At 42.8% G+C, this 12,155-nt stretch overlaps 1 protein-coding gene and 1 long non-coding RNA gene across 2 annotated transcripts; both read right to left on the bottom strand.

Moving 5' to 3' along the window:
• Window positions 1–59: 59 nt before the first annotated feature.
• Window positions 60–5,994, bottom strand: cct7 (chaperonin containing TCP1, subunit 7 (eta)). The gene is made up of 12 exons (XM_063470173.1): window positions 5,917–5,994; window positions 4,595–4,678; window positions 4,410–4,479; window positions 4,215–4,321; window positions 3,959–4,137; window positions 3,699–3,870; window positions 3,415–3,579; window positions 3,148–3,336; window positions 2,826–2,923; window positions 1,493–1,625; window positions 949–1,155; window positions 60–857 (listed from the first exon to the last, which is right to left on the bottom strand). The coding sequence occupies exons 1-12, from the start codon at window positions 5,983–5,985 to the stop codon at window positions 627–629; spliced, it is 1,704 nt and encodes a 567-aa protein (XP_063326243.1). The 5' UTR covers window positions 5,986–5,994; the 3' UTR covers window positions 60–626.
• Window positions 5,995–8,472: 2,478 nt separating this feature from the next.
• LOC135932574 (uncharacterized) lies at window positions 8,473–11,846 on the bottom strand. The gene is made up of 3 exons (XR_010573574.1): window positions 11,486–11,846; window positions 10,518–10,685; window positions 8,473–9,005 (listed from the first exon to the last, which is right to left on the bottom strand). It is a non-coding gene; the product is annotated as an uncharacterized LOC135932574 (long non-coding RNA).
• Between the last annotated feature and the right edge of the window lie 309 nt (window positions 11,847–12,155).

Below are 12,155 nucleotides of genomic sequence, written 5' to 3'. Positions count from 1 at the left end.
TCACTTCTTTAAACAAAGGTCATCTGAGTGCTCACACAAACGTCAGTCAGAACAAACAGTCCAGGTTTCAGCTGTGAATTTATTGATGAGAGTGCTCCAATAAATAGTTTCACACAGCGGGGCTAACAAATGGTTCAGAACTGCTCGACATTGCATCAGTGCTTCACTTTCCATGTTACACGGCACTTTGTCACGTAACACAAAACCAAATTAGAAGTTATGGAACGACTCCTTCAGATCACAGGACGCAGGAGTGTGTTACTAAAGAGGGGGACTGCTGACAGTTTGCTTCCACTTCACCATCCTCAGTAAAAAAAAACAAACATAAAATGTGTGAAAAGATGCAGTGCTTGAAATGTTTAATGGATGTTACCGTGTGAAAGCTTCAGTAAGAAAACCTACAGACAAAAAAAACATCAGCCGTCGTTCTTCTTCCCCCTGCTGTTTGACTAAACTTAACATCTGCCGTGTGTCTGACTGCTTACAACACCTCATTTTATCCAAAATTAAAATCCAAACGTGGGTAAAACATGTCAAATCTTTGTCTGCATCGCTACAGGAGACACATTCTTTCTGGCGTTTGGATTTAGTCCTTGTTTAAAATGGGGTTTTGCTGTTTCGCGTCGTTAGTGAGCATGGGGTCTCCCGCGGCCTCTGCCCCTGCCGGCTCCACCTGGAGGTCCGTCCACAGTACTGCGGGGGTTCTTGATCGTCTCGTCGACCGACAGGATGAGACAAGCTGCTTCTGACGCCGCCGTCAGGGCGTTGATCCGCACTATGGACGGCTCCCACACGCAGGCGACAAAGTTGTCTGCGATGTCCTCGTTGTTGATGTCCACACCGTACCACATGCCCCCCTGACAGGTGACAGATGAAGCGCACACAGTCACCTTCATTTTAAATACTACCTGGGATTAAAAGGTATGTGTGTGTTTGTTTGTTTTCTACCTGTGCGTGTTTCGCCCGCAGTTTGTTCAGGATGTTTGTGGCGTCGAAGCCGGCGTTGTCGCACAGCTGTCTGGGGATGATCTCCAGGGCCTTGGCGTATGCTCCAATCAGGAGCTGCTGTTTTCCGGGGATGGTCCTCGAGTAGTCCCGCAGGTACTTGGACAGCTCCATCTCTATGGCTCCTCCACCCGCTACAACAGAGTCATTCTAGGAAGAGGGTTGATACAGTTAACACACTTGACATCAAAATATATCAATGATAGTGACGAGCAAAGATAAACCACACTTACAGGAAACAAGAGTCAGAGACGGGGTTACAGCAACTCAAAAACAAGCTGCTTTCTCCTCATGAAGCATTGCTGAAGCTCTACTCATGTTTCAAGCCAAGCAACCAGTACACATGTAATTTATCATCAGCCAATTACAATCTTACTTTTAAGTACAATCACATGTTTTTTCCTCCCACATGCGCTAAATAAAAACAGACACCGATTCTTTAAACTCAACCAGGAATAACCAGCATCTGAAAACTTGTGCAGCTGACCTTGATGGCTCTGCGCACGATCATGATGGCATCGTGCAGCGACCGCTCCGTCTCCTCTGTGAACTGCTCGGCCCCGCCCCTCAGGATGATGGTGCATGTCTTTGCCTTTGGGCAGCCCTTAAAGAAGTTGTACCTACACAGAAAAAATACACAACAAAACACAAATTTGTCACTTTAAAGTTGCTGCTTTACCAATTTTGCCATTGCAGTGACAGTTTTGACTTTTGTCACACTGAGTAAAATCTCATCCATCCATAAATCCTCTTCTGCTTCTTTTGGGCCGGGGTCACGGGGGCAGCAGCCTAACGTTGATTTAGACTTTAACTTGCACAGTAACCGGAAAGTCCTTTTATCCCTAAACCGCATCCGACCAACATGTAGTTACATTTCTCAGGGAGGCGCATGTAAGGTTATGCAGATGGTTGCGGAGTAGGGCTAAAATGAGGTTCCAGTTATGGTGCAAGTTACGCCGTAGATCTGACGCAGAATTATAATACACGTGTTAGCAGAGAAGTCCAGACCTCTTTAACCCCAACCACCTGCTACGGTTTATCTGGTGGAGCACCAAGACCTTCCCAGGCCATCTGAGCGATATAATCTTTCTAGCGTGTCCTGGATCTACCTCACCCAGGAGACGCCCAGTATGCATCCATATCAGCTTTATTCTCGAGCTTTTGTGCTGGGCTGCAACGCACAGAAGTGGAGCTGTGACTGAGACGTGAAATCTGGTGGAGAGAAACAAACCGTTTTGCTGAGGTTCATAACAGCACCGCTGATCTCTTCACCTCCTCCCATTCACCGCTGTTTTACCGTACATTGCAACAAAGCCTGAGAAAAGCAACATTAGAAACTGTTGGTTTAGTTCGTTCTGATCTTTAAATGTGGCAAGTTGATGCAGGGGGCCTCTTAGGTGATGTTTCAGGCATGTCCTACTGCAAAGGGGTCCAGGACAGAAACTGTGACTTGTTCACTGGCCAACCTCTTGGCAGGTCGTTCCCAGGCTCAGTGTTCCCGGGATGAGCTGGAAGTGGTGAATGCTGCCCCCATGGCCCAAACACAGATAAGCAGTAGAAAATGTATGGATGAAAATTTTATTAACACTTAAAAATAAAAGGTCCCCCTGGAGTGTACACCCCTTCTTTTCCTCAGAAGCCATACGATGGTAGCTCTAGTGCAACCCACCACAAACAACTCTCAGAGGGATGGAAGAATATGCAAAACTGATCTTTCAAACTTTTCAACACTTCTTCTTCCACTGAACGAATGTAGCATAATTATTATAATATGTTTGGCCATTACACTTATGTATGGTCACAATAGATGCCTCTCTCACCTCTCTCCTCCGACCTGGACCTCTTCAAAGAGCTCACACTGTCCCAGCACATCGTCGGTCATCGCTCCTACAGACGTCTGGATGGAGCCTCCGCAGGCCTGGTGGTTACATTACACAGTCAGCTGCTTTCACCCTCAGAATCAGTCCAAGCATCAGCACTTCAAAAGCCAAGTCAGCTCCAACTAGCTGTCTTTTTTCAAGCTAAATGACCAACTGTCCAACAGCAGTTTTCAACATAATAATCAACTACCAAGATTGGTTTTGGATTTTTGGCGTCCTGGTTGATCCATAACAAAAAACTAACAGTTTGTGAATGCCTCACCATCATGGTCCTCTTTAAGTCTTCCTCCTGAACCCGCCCAGCACAGAACAGGTCTCTGTCAGCGAAGAACTGGGTGGCCACATCACCGATGGGCAACTTTGACAGGACCACCTTGGCTCCTGACTGATAGATCTTCTCCAGCTTGTCGTATAAGATGTTCCACTCTGCATCCACGATGGCCTGGTAGTCCTGCAGCAAAGGTTCAGGTTAGAGGGAGCATGGAAACAAAACCCTTTCACAAACAGCTTTGTGGTGGCTGATTCGTACCTCCACAGATTTCACACGGACTTCAGCGTTGTCCTTCTCGGCTTTCAGCTCCAGCTCCACATTGAGCAAAGCGATCTTTGGATTTTCGTAGCGTTTGGGCTGCATCTCAAAGCCGGCGTAGGAGAACGTCTTCTTGAACGCAACGCCAGAGACCAGCTGGGACTCCTGAACAATTTAAAAAACCAACATGTTGAGGTAAGACCATGTATGATATATTATCTGCTTCTTTAACACTGTTGTTTTGAAAGATTTTACACAGGAAAATCACACTTCCTGGCACCAACCTCCAGAGCTCCTCCCTGGACCTTCTTGATACCGATCATTTTCAGAGACATGAGCTCATCCAGTGACATGACTGCATCCACAACCATTTTGGAGAAGAATTCCTTCTGACCGGCGATCAGCTTGGAGTTTAGAGCTGTGGCCGCACATTTCTCCAACAGCTCCCTCTGCTCTCTGGCACAGTGAAGCAGAAAAGAGGTCGTCAGCTGTACTGCTCCCCGGAGAAACATCAAAAGTTGCTCAAGTCAAACAGAGAACTCACTGCTTATCGTCTTTTTTCACAGAGACGGCGATCTCCTTGATCTTGCTGACGGCGAGATTGGTGGCGGTGCGGAACGCTCTGATGATGGTCTGCGGGTGGAGACCCTCCTCCACGTACGGCTTCAGCTGCTTCAGGAACTCTGCAGCCAGGAGGGTGACGGAGGTGGTGCCGTCCCCAACCTGAGGACAAAGACGGTGTCAATCTGAAATTCCTGACAGCATAAACTCTGATGCACGAATGGCCTCAAACAGCTCACCTCAGCGTCCTGGGAGCGGGCGATGTCCACCAGAGTTTTGGCCGCAGGGTGAACCACATCCAGCAGTTTCAGGATGGTGGCTCCATCGTTGGAGATTGTGGCCTTTCCTGGAAAAATAAACATTTGCATTACACCGACTGTGCCGCAGACCAATCCAGGAACAATAACGCCTTCTTTTTCCACCATCCATCTCACCTCTGCTGTCCACCATCAGTTTGTCCATCCCCCTGGGCCCCAGGGTGGTCCTCACAGCCTCAGAAATCACCTGCAGAAGGAAACACGAGCAGCACATTTAGAGGAATTCAAGAATGTTTAGTTAAATTCAGAGCAAATGAAAAATAGACACAGAGAACTACAAAGAGATGAGTTTATGTTCTGACCTGGCAAGCATTGATGTTGCTGATGAGCTGGGGAATGCCCTGAGATGTGTCCGTCCCCTCCTTAAGCAGGATAACCGGTGTGGGCTGAAGTAGAGAGGGAGACACAGGAAGACAAGAAGAGAGGGTAAGCAAATCTGCTCACACCTGTCAGCAGCATCCATCGTGAGTGGGCACCTCAGAAATCCCATCATTCTGCTCGTTTCCAGCACAACGTTAGTGTTTTTGGACTCCGCTACAGGAGCTTTGCAACAAAGCCTCTCAGTCTGTCCACTATCTGGAACAAACCATTTTAACACACTTCAGCCTCAAATTTCTTCTGACTGTCCATCCCTCACAAATAGAAGGTGGCTGTGGTTCATTTGCTCACATTGGTGCTATTTTAAGTACATACACGCTGATCTCAGGTGCTTAAAAAGCAGGCAAACAGATTTCTTTAAATTTGGTGATGATGTTTCCCCTCTCACTTTCAGTTCAGAACTGAAGAAGCCTCTTGGATAAGAGGCTAAATGTCTTCAACCAACCTAAAGAAGTCCACTCGCCTCCTTTCTAAGCTCCTAAGACGATCATGACCCGGATGACTGAGAACCTACACAGACATATACACTCTGACATCACACAAATCCAAGAATAGGAGGGAAAAGTCCTGCAAAAGCACTGTGACAGTGACGATGCGCAAACATCTATTGTACATCCACATTGCCAGAAGGATTGATGCCACATTGTAGGCACTCTTAAGGATGAACAATATGTCAAAGTACAAATGCCTAGGTTATTTATACACAACATTGTTGTAGCAATAGCTTTGTCAGTGGTCTCAGTGCATGCATGTAGGTTTGTACAGCTCGCATTATTTTCCGGGCCATTAGCTTTCAGATTTTTACTGCTAAAAGCAGAACATCACATAAACCGGTGCAGCTCCTCAGCCGTACAAAGAGGCTAAACACACAGCAGCTCAGCTCATCACAAACTAGGTGGAGGGCGGTATTAAAATCAAATATGTTCAAATGCTAAAAGCGAATCCATGTGAAGTAGTTAAATATGTAACTACACGACGCTAGCTCAAATTTTAACACTAGTTTATAGGAAGCCGTTTAGCATCACCGTTAGCATCGTATCCGCCCATTGATAGCGGCTATGCTAGCATTGTCTGGCTAAAAATAATAACCTTTTTAAAAGCCATTTCACAAAATAAGAGCTTTCCGGGACTTCTAACGGCCCGTCACCGACACCAGGCGCACTCCGGGAGACCATGTTCCCTGATAAACTACAGGATGGAGGTGGATTAGATGTTTGAGCGTGGTGCATGATGCTAGCTGACTCACCATCATCTTTGCAGTTCTTTCGAGAAGCTTTCCACCGGCATCGGATCCCAGAATGCTTTTCGAAAGCATGCGCTGTTGGTGGGGGTACGTTCAAGAACAAGCGGCAGTAGTTTGTCAACGATTTGAGATGTACTATTTCACGCTGTTATGTATGGAGGACCAGAAGAGCCACGCGCATCGAAATAAAAATTTCTGTGCTTTAATAATGAATTGTAGAATAAATTCTGCAATTGTAAATTCATTTTTGAATTCCAATTTAATAAACTGCATTTCAAAATCCTTTTTCCAATTGCATTTTAAATCCTTTTTCCAATTGCACTTTAATAAACTGCATTTTAAAATCCTTTTTTCAGTTGCAATTTAATAAACTGCAGTTTAAAATCCTTTTTCCACTTGCAATTTAATAAACTGCAGTTCAAAATCCTTTTTCCACCTGCAATTTAATAAACTGCAGTTCAAAATCCTTTTTCCACCTGCAATTTAATAAACTGCAGTTCAAAATCCCTTTTCCACTTGCAATTTAATAAACTGCAGTTCAAAATCCTTTTTCCAATTGCAATTTAATAAACTGCAGTTCAAAATCCTTTTTCCACTTGCAATTTAATAAACTGCAGTTCAAAATCCTTTTTTCCACTTGCAATTTAATAAACTGCAGTTCAAAATCCTTTTTCCACCTGCAATTTAATAAAATGCAGTTCAAAATCCATTTCCCTTTCCTGTTCGCTCCTGGATTAGCTGCTGGATTAGCTCCTGGATTAGCTGCTGGATTAGCTCTTCGATTAACAACTTGCTGGAGGCTATTCAAATTAGCCACACCGTGGGATGTAAGGAGCTCTCTGATTGGTTGGTCAGACACAGGCTGTCTGCCAGCCTGGATTTTTCTAGCTCATAGCTTCTCCCTGCTACGAAGCGTGTGTGCTTGTACAAAGGCCGTTCAGCGTCGGGATTTACACTCGGCTCGACTCGGATATGTGAAGAATGAAGGGACCCTGCAGCGAAACGGAGAGCCAACCTCTGACTGAGTGCCTGTCTACACAGTCTGACCACCTGTTGAAGGTAAGGTGCTAACGTGGCTAACGCTAGCATCACCGCACGTAGCCCCGTTATTTTAAGATCATCTTAGCTAATGAAAGTTTTACGTCGCAGCTGTACGAGCTCGCTACGTGTTTTGTAAGCTGCTGTGCTCTTCACAAATAAAGCTGGAAGCAGCTCAGACTGTTAGAACCAGCACTGAGGCCTGTTACATTTATACAGTGTTAGAGCAACGGCTGCAACCTACAGCTTTAAACTAGCGATTACAATGCTGACAGTAAACTCGTCAGTCCAGATGTTACCACATTACTCTATGGTACTTAGAGTTAAAACAACTGAGACAGGCTGATTAAAATAACAGCTGTCAGTTCTCTCATTCCTTATATCAAGACTGGAGATCACACTACTGATTTCAGTTCATTTAATATGTGAGTGCACAGATTCATTCTCAACTGGACATAAACGATGATCAAAGGTTGTATATATGATGAAGTCATCAAATCCCAGCCTCTAACACAGTGCGCTGAATCTTTGAATGTCCAGTATATTCTAATCAGTGCAATGTAAGCATTCACTGAACCTACAGTATCTACACCTGTGTGGTAAAGATACAGATAATGAAGTTTAATTATTAATACAATATACATCATGAAAAATGAAAGCTGAAATTGATTCAGTTTAGTACTTTTCTCTGTATGTTCTGTGATTATAAAGGCCTTATATTCTGTGATATATACTGTAAATGATTTTTACAGAAGTCTTAAAGTACTTAAATCACTGCTGATAGTCTGGTTGTTTATATTTTCACGTTTTTTGTGTCTGTAGGGCTGTTTGATGACGATATGAACTCCTCTGGGAGATGAGGACACACCCACATCTGTTCCATACTGCAGCCATGGATGGTGTTACAGCTCTGAGTCAGCTTTGGGCCATCAGACGCACACACTGGAAAACCAGCGCCCGTACTTCATGCAGGAGAGATGGCCTCAGTGATGGACTCTGCATCCTCTACTTTACCTCCTAATCTCTTTCTCTTTAACACACAATTACAATCACTCCAAAAGAGTGTAAACTTACTGAGGAAGTCTCTAACTTGTACACATTTGTACTTTTACTTGTTTTATGAGTTATTTTTAAGAAGAGTAAAGTTATTCACATAAAGTTGTTATTCTTCTGTATTTATTCTTTTGTATCATGTACTACAGTCATACTGAACTTTACAGACCTGGTGAATTGGAGAAAACAAAGATCACACACACACACATATATATATATCATTCAGCTTCAGCAGTATTTCTATTCATCTTATGAATTCCAGTCCAATGTCAATTCACTGAGTTCAGTTTTGGTCTTAAACTCCAGAGAATACCACCTGGTTTAACAATCTTTTTTATCTGATTATTGGCAAAATGTTTTCTTCTTTCACAAGAAAACAGTCTTCTGAAAGAAGAAAACATTTTGGGCTCAATTTCAGCCTCAGGCGAAATTGAGCCCAAAGAAACAACAACAAAGTTTAGTTCCTCTGGATTTTCCATGGAAAATTGTTTTATCACTCATCCAGATGACTTCTCCAGTGTCACGGATGAGTGATGAATGTATCTCCCACTGGAAACCATTGTGTCCAGTTAAAGTCAGTCGACTTTTTTTTAAGGAGAGTTGTTACATGCTGTGCTCATGAGGACAATGGGTTTTAACTTGCAGCACAACACAAAGCTGCCATACTGGATCAACGATCAAAACACTTAATTGAGCAGAATTAAGTCAAAATGTAATATCCTCATATGACACATCACACATGACCCAGCATTGTTCTAAGAATGCAAACTTTCTTATTGGACGTTTCCACAGCTGCCAGAAAGGGACAGCTTTCTGGCTGGTCTTTATGAGTGGTCGTTGCTCTCTCGTTTTTTCTGGAATTGCTGCACAGAGGATGTAACACCCATGATAAGCGCTGAGGTTTGTGTCCTTGTCAGAAATCAGCAATACTCAGCTTCCAGGTAAGGAAAAGTGGAACCAGAAGATATTCAAATGCATCTCTCCGCAGATGCTGATGAATTCTATGAAAAACAAAGTTAGTTAAAAACATTTGCAGGTGAATCACCACTGATTTATCAGTGACATCCATTTACTCAAAAATTACTGACAAGTGGATAACTAGGATATATATATATATATATATATATATATATATATACATACATATATATATATATAATTTCAAAAATGTCCTGTACAAAATGGAACTGTATATGACAAATGTGGTGTGGTGCTTGTGGAATTTTTAACAAGGACCCTACAAAACTTTACAGTACTCATGCTGCCAAACTTTTGACAGCTAGGTGTGCAGTAGGGCTGGGTATCGTCACTGATTTCTAGAATCGATTCATTTCCGATTCACAAGGTCCCGATTCAATTCGATTTGAATCTGGGAAATTTTGACAGTCAGAAATATTATAATTCAGATCAGTACATTTACATATTTTTGTATCTATAAAAAGGAAGCTGACACATGCAAGACTATCAAAGGTGTGAGCGTCACAGCAGATTCCTTTGTGTCAAAGTAGCTGAAGATAAAACAGAAAAACATGAAGGTGGTTTTCCTGGCCTGAGATTTTATAAAAATATGTATCTGCAGTACATCAAAAACGAAAGAAAACCATTAATCAACATATGAACGTTACCTCTGACGTTACAGTGGTTTTATTAGAGACACGGCTAAGTGTTTTGCATTTCGCATAATTTTAAAAAGTTTAAATTTGTTCAGTATTGAACGGCAGAAATTAGGTTTTCTTTTCGGAAGTATGTAAAACGAAAAAAACAAAACAGCGGCCGACAGCGCTGTAAACAACGGTAGACTTGTGCGTAACAAGCAAGCAAATAATGCAGAAAACAGTAAAGAGAGAGAGAGAGAGCTGTGCATGAAGTGTGATTTTATCGTGGGTAAAGCAAAACAGTAAACGTCAGAGGGAATTCATGACGATGTTTATGTGAAGCGTAGTTTGGATCTTCTTTTGCTGCTGGTTCGGTCAATATTGTTTGGAGAGAGATAAAACTAACAGCTTTAGAATCAGCGCAAAAATGACGTGAACACAAAGCGCTACCCACCGAAATATCAGAATCAGCGAGCTGTCGGCTTTCGGCACCGACCGTGTCCGTGCAGTTGTTGTGCCAGAAAGTGATTGCCGTCGCGCGCAGACGCTTAAAGCTGCAGCGCCCGTCGGGTGAGAAAGGCGACATCTCACTGATTCAGATCCGCAGGTCGCGCTGTGTGTTTACGTCCTTGTGCAGAATCCGTGTACCTGCTCTCATTTACTGTCTTAGCTGTTTGGTGGTTGTTGAAATTTTGTGAGGTTACACCTGAGATTCTGGCGTTTTGGGCAAAATAAATTTATATTAAAAAATCGATTCAGGATTTTAATGAATCGATTTCACGTTATCCAAGCCAGAATCGATTTTAATCGATGAATCGATTATTAAAACCCACCCCTAGTGTGCAGTTCCTGCTTTAAATGCATTCAAAATCTAAGTGATAAGAGGCCAGAAATGTTTGAACTCGCTTATGAACCTACATCATGAGGCTGTCTCTCCTGCATGAAGTACAGGCGCTGGTTTTCCAGTGTGTGCGTCTGATGGCCCAAAGCTGACTCAGAGCTGTAACACCATCCATGGCTGCAGTATGGAACAGATGTGGGTGTGTCCTCATTTCCCAGAGGAGTCCAAATCGTCATCAAACAGCCCTACAGACACAAAAACGTGAAAATATAAACAACCAGACTATCAGCAGTGATTTAAGTACTTTAAGACTTCTGTGAAAATCATTTACAGTATATATCACAGAATATAAGGCCTTTATAATCACAGAACATACAGAGAAAAGTACTAAACTGAATCAATTTCAGCTTTCATTTTTCATGATGTATATTGTATTAATAATTAAACTTCATTATCTGTATCTTTACCACACAGGTGTAGATACTGTAGGTTCAGTGAATGCTTACATTGCACTGATTAGAATATACTGGACATTCAAAGATTCAGCGCACTGTGTTAGAGGCTGGGATTTGATGACTTCATCATATATACAACCTTTGATCATCGTTTATGTCCAGTTGAGAATGAATCTGTGCACTCACATATTAAATGAACTGAAATCAGTAGTGTGATCTCCAGTCTTGATATAAGGAATGAGAGAACTGACAGCTGTTATTTTAATCAGCCTGTCTCAGTTGTTTTAACTCTAAGTACCATAGAGTAATGTGGTAACATCTGGACTGACGAGTTTACTGTCAGCATTGTAATCGCTAGTTTAAGGCTGTAGGTTGCAGCCGTTGCTCTAACACTGTATAAATGTAACAGGCCTCAGTGCTGGTTCTAACAGTCTGAGCTGCTTCCAGCTTTATTTGTGAAGAGCACAGCAGCTTACAAAACACGTAGCGAGCTCGTACAGCTGCGACGTAAAACTTTCATTAGCTAAGATGATCTTAAAATAACGGGGCTACGTGCGGTGATGCTAGCGTTAGCCACGTTAGCACCTTACCTTCAACAGGTGGTCAGACTGTGTAGACAGGCACTCAGTCAGAGGTTGGCTCTCCGTTTCGCTGCAGGGTCCCTTCATTCTTCACATATCCGAGTCGAGCCGAGTGTAAATCCCGACGCTGAACGGCCTTTGTACAAGCACACACGCTTCGTAGCAGGGAGAAGCTATGAGCTAGAAAAATCCAGGCTGGCAGACAGCCTGTGTCTGACCAACCAATCAGAGAGCTCCTTACATCCCACGGTGTGGCTAATTTGAATAGCCTCCAGCAAGTTGTTAATCGAAGAGCTAATCCAGCAGCTAATCCAGGAGCTAATCCAGCAGCTAATCCAGGAGCGAACAGGAAAGGGAAATGGATTTTGAACTGCATTTTATTAAATTGCAGGTGGAAAAAGGATTTTGAACTGCAGTTTATTAAATTGCAAGTGGAAAAAAGGATTTTGAACTGCAGTTTATTAAATTGCAAGTGGAAAAAGGATTTTGAACTGCAGTTTATTAAATTGCAAGTGGAAAAAGGATTTTGAACTGCAGTTTATTAAATTGCAAGTGGAAAAGGGATTTTGAACTGCAGTTTATTAAATTGCAGGTGGAAAAAGGATTTTGAACTGCAGTTTATTAAATTGCAGGTGGAAAAAGGATTTTGAACTGCAGTTTATTAAATTGCAGGTGGAAA

Source organism: Pelmatolapia mariae, linkage group LG3_W (assembly GCF_036321145.2).
Source record: "Pelmatolapia mariae isolate MD_Pm_ZW linkage group LG3_W, Pm_UMD_F_2, whole genome shotgun sequence".
NCBI lineage: Eukaryota > Metazoa > Chordata > Actinopteri > Cichliformes > Cichlidae > Pelmatolapia > Pelmatolapia mariae.
This window is presented reverse-complemented; position numbering and strand designations above follow the sequence as displayed.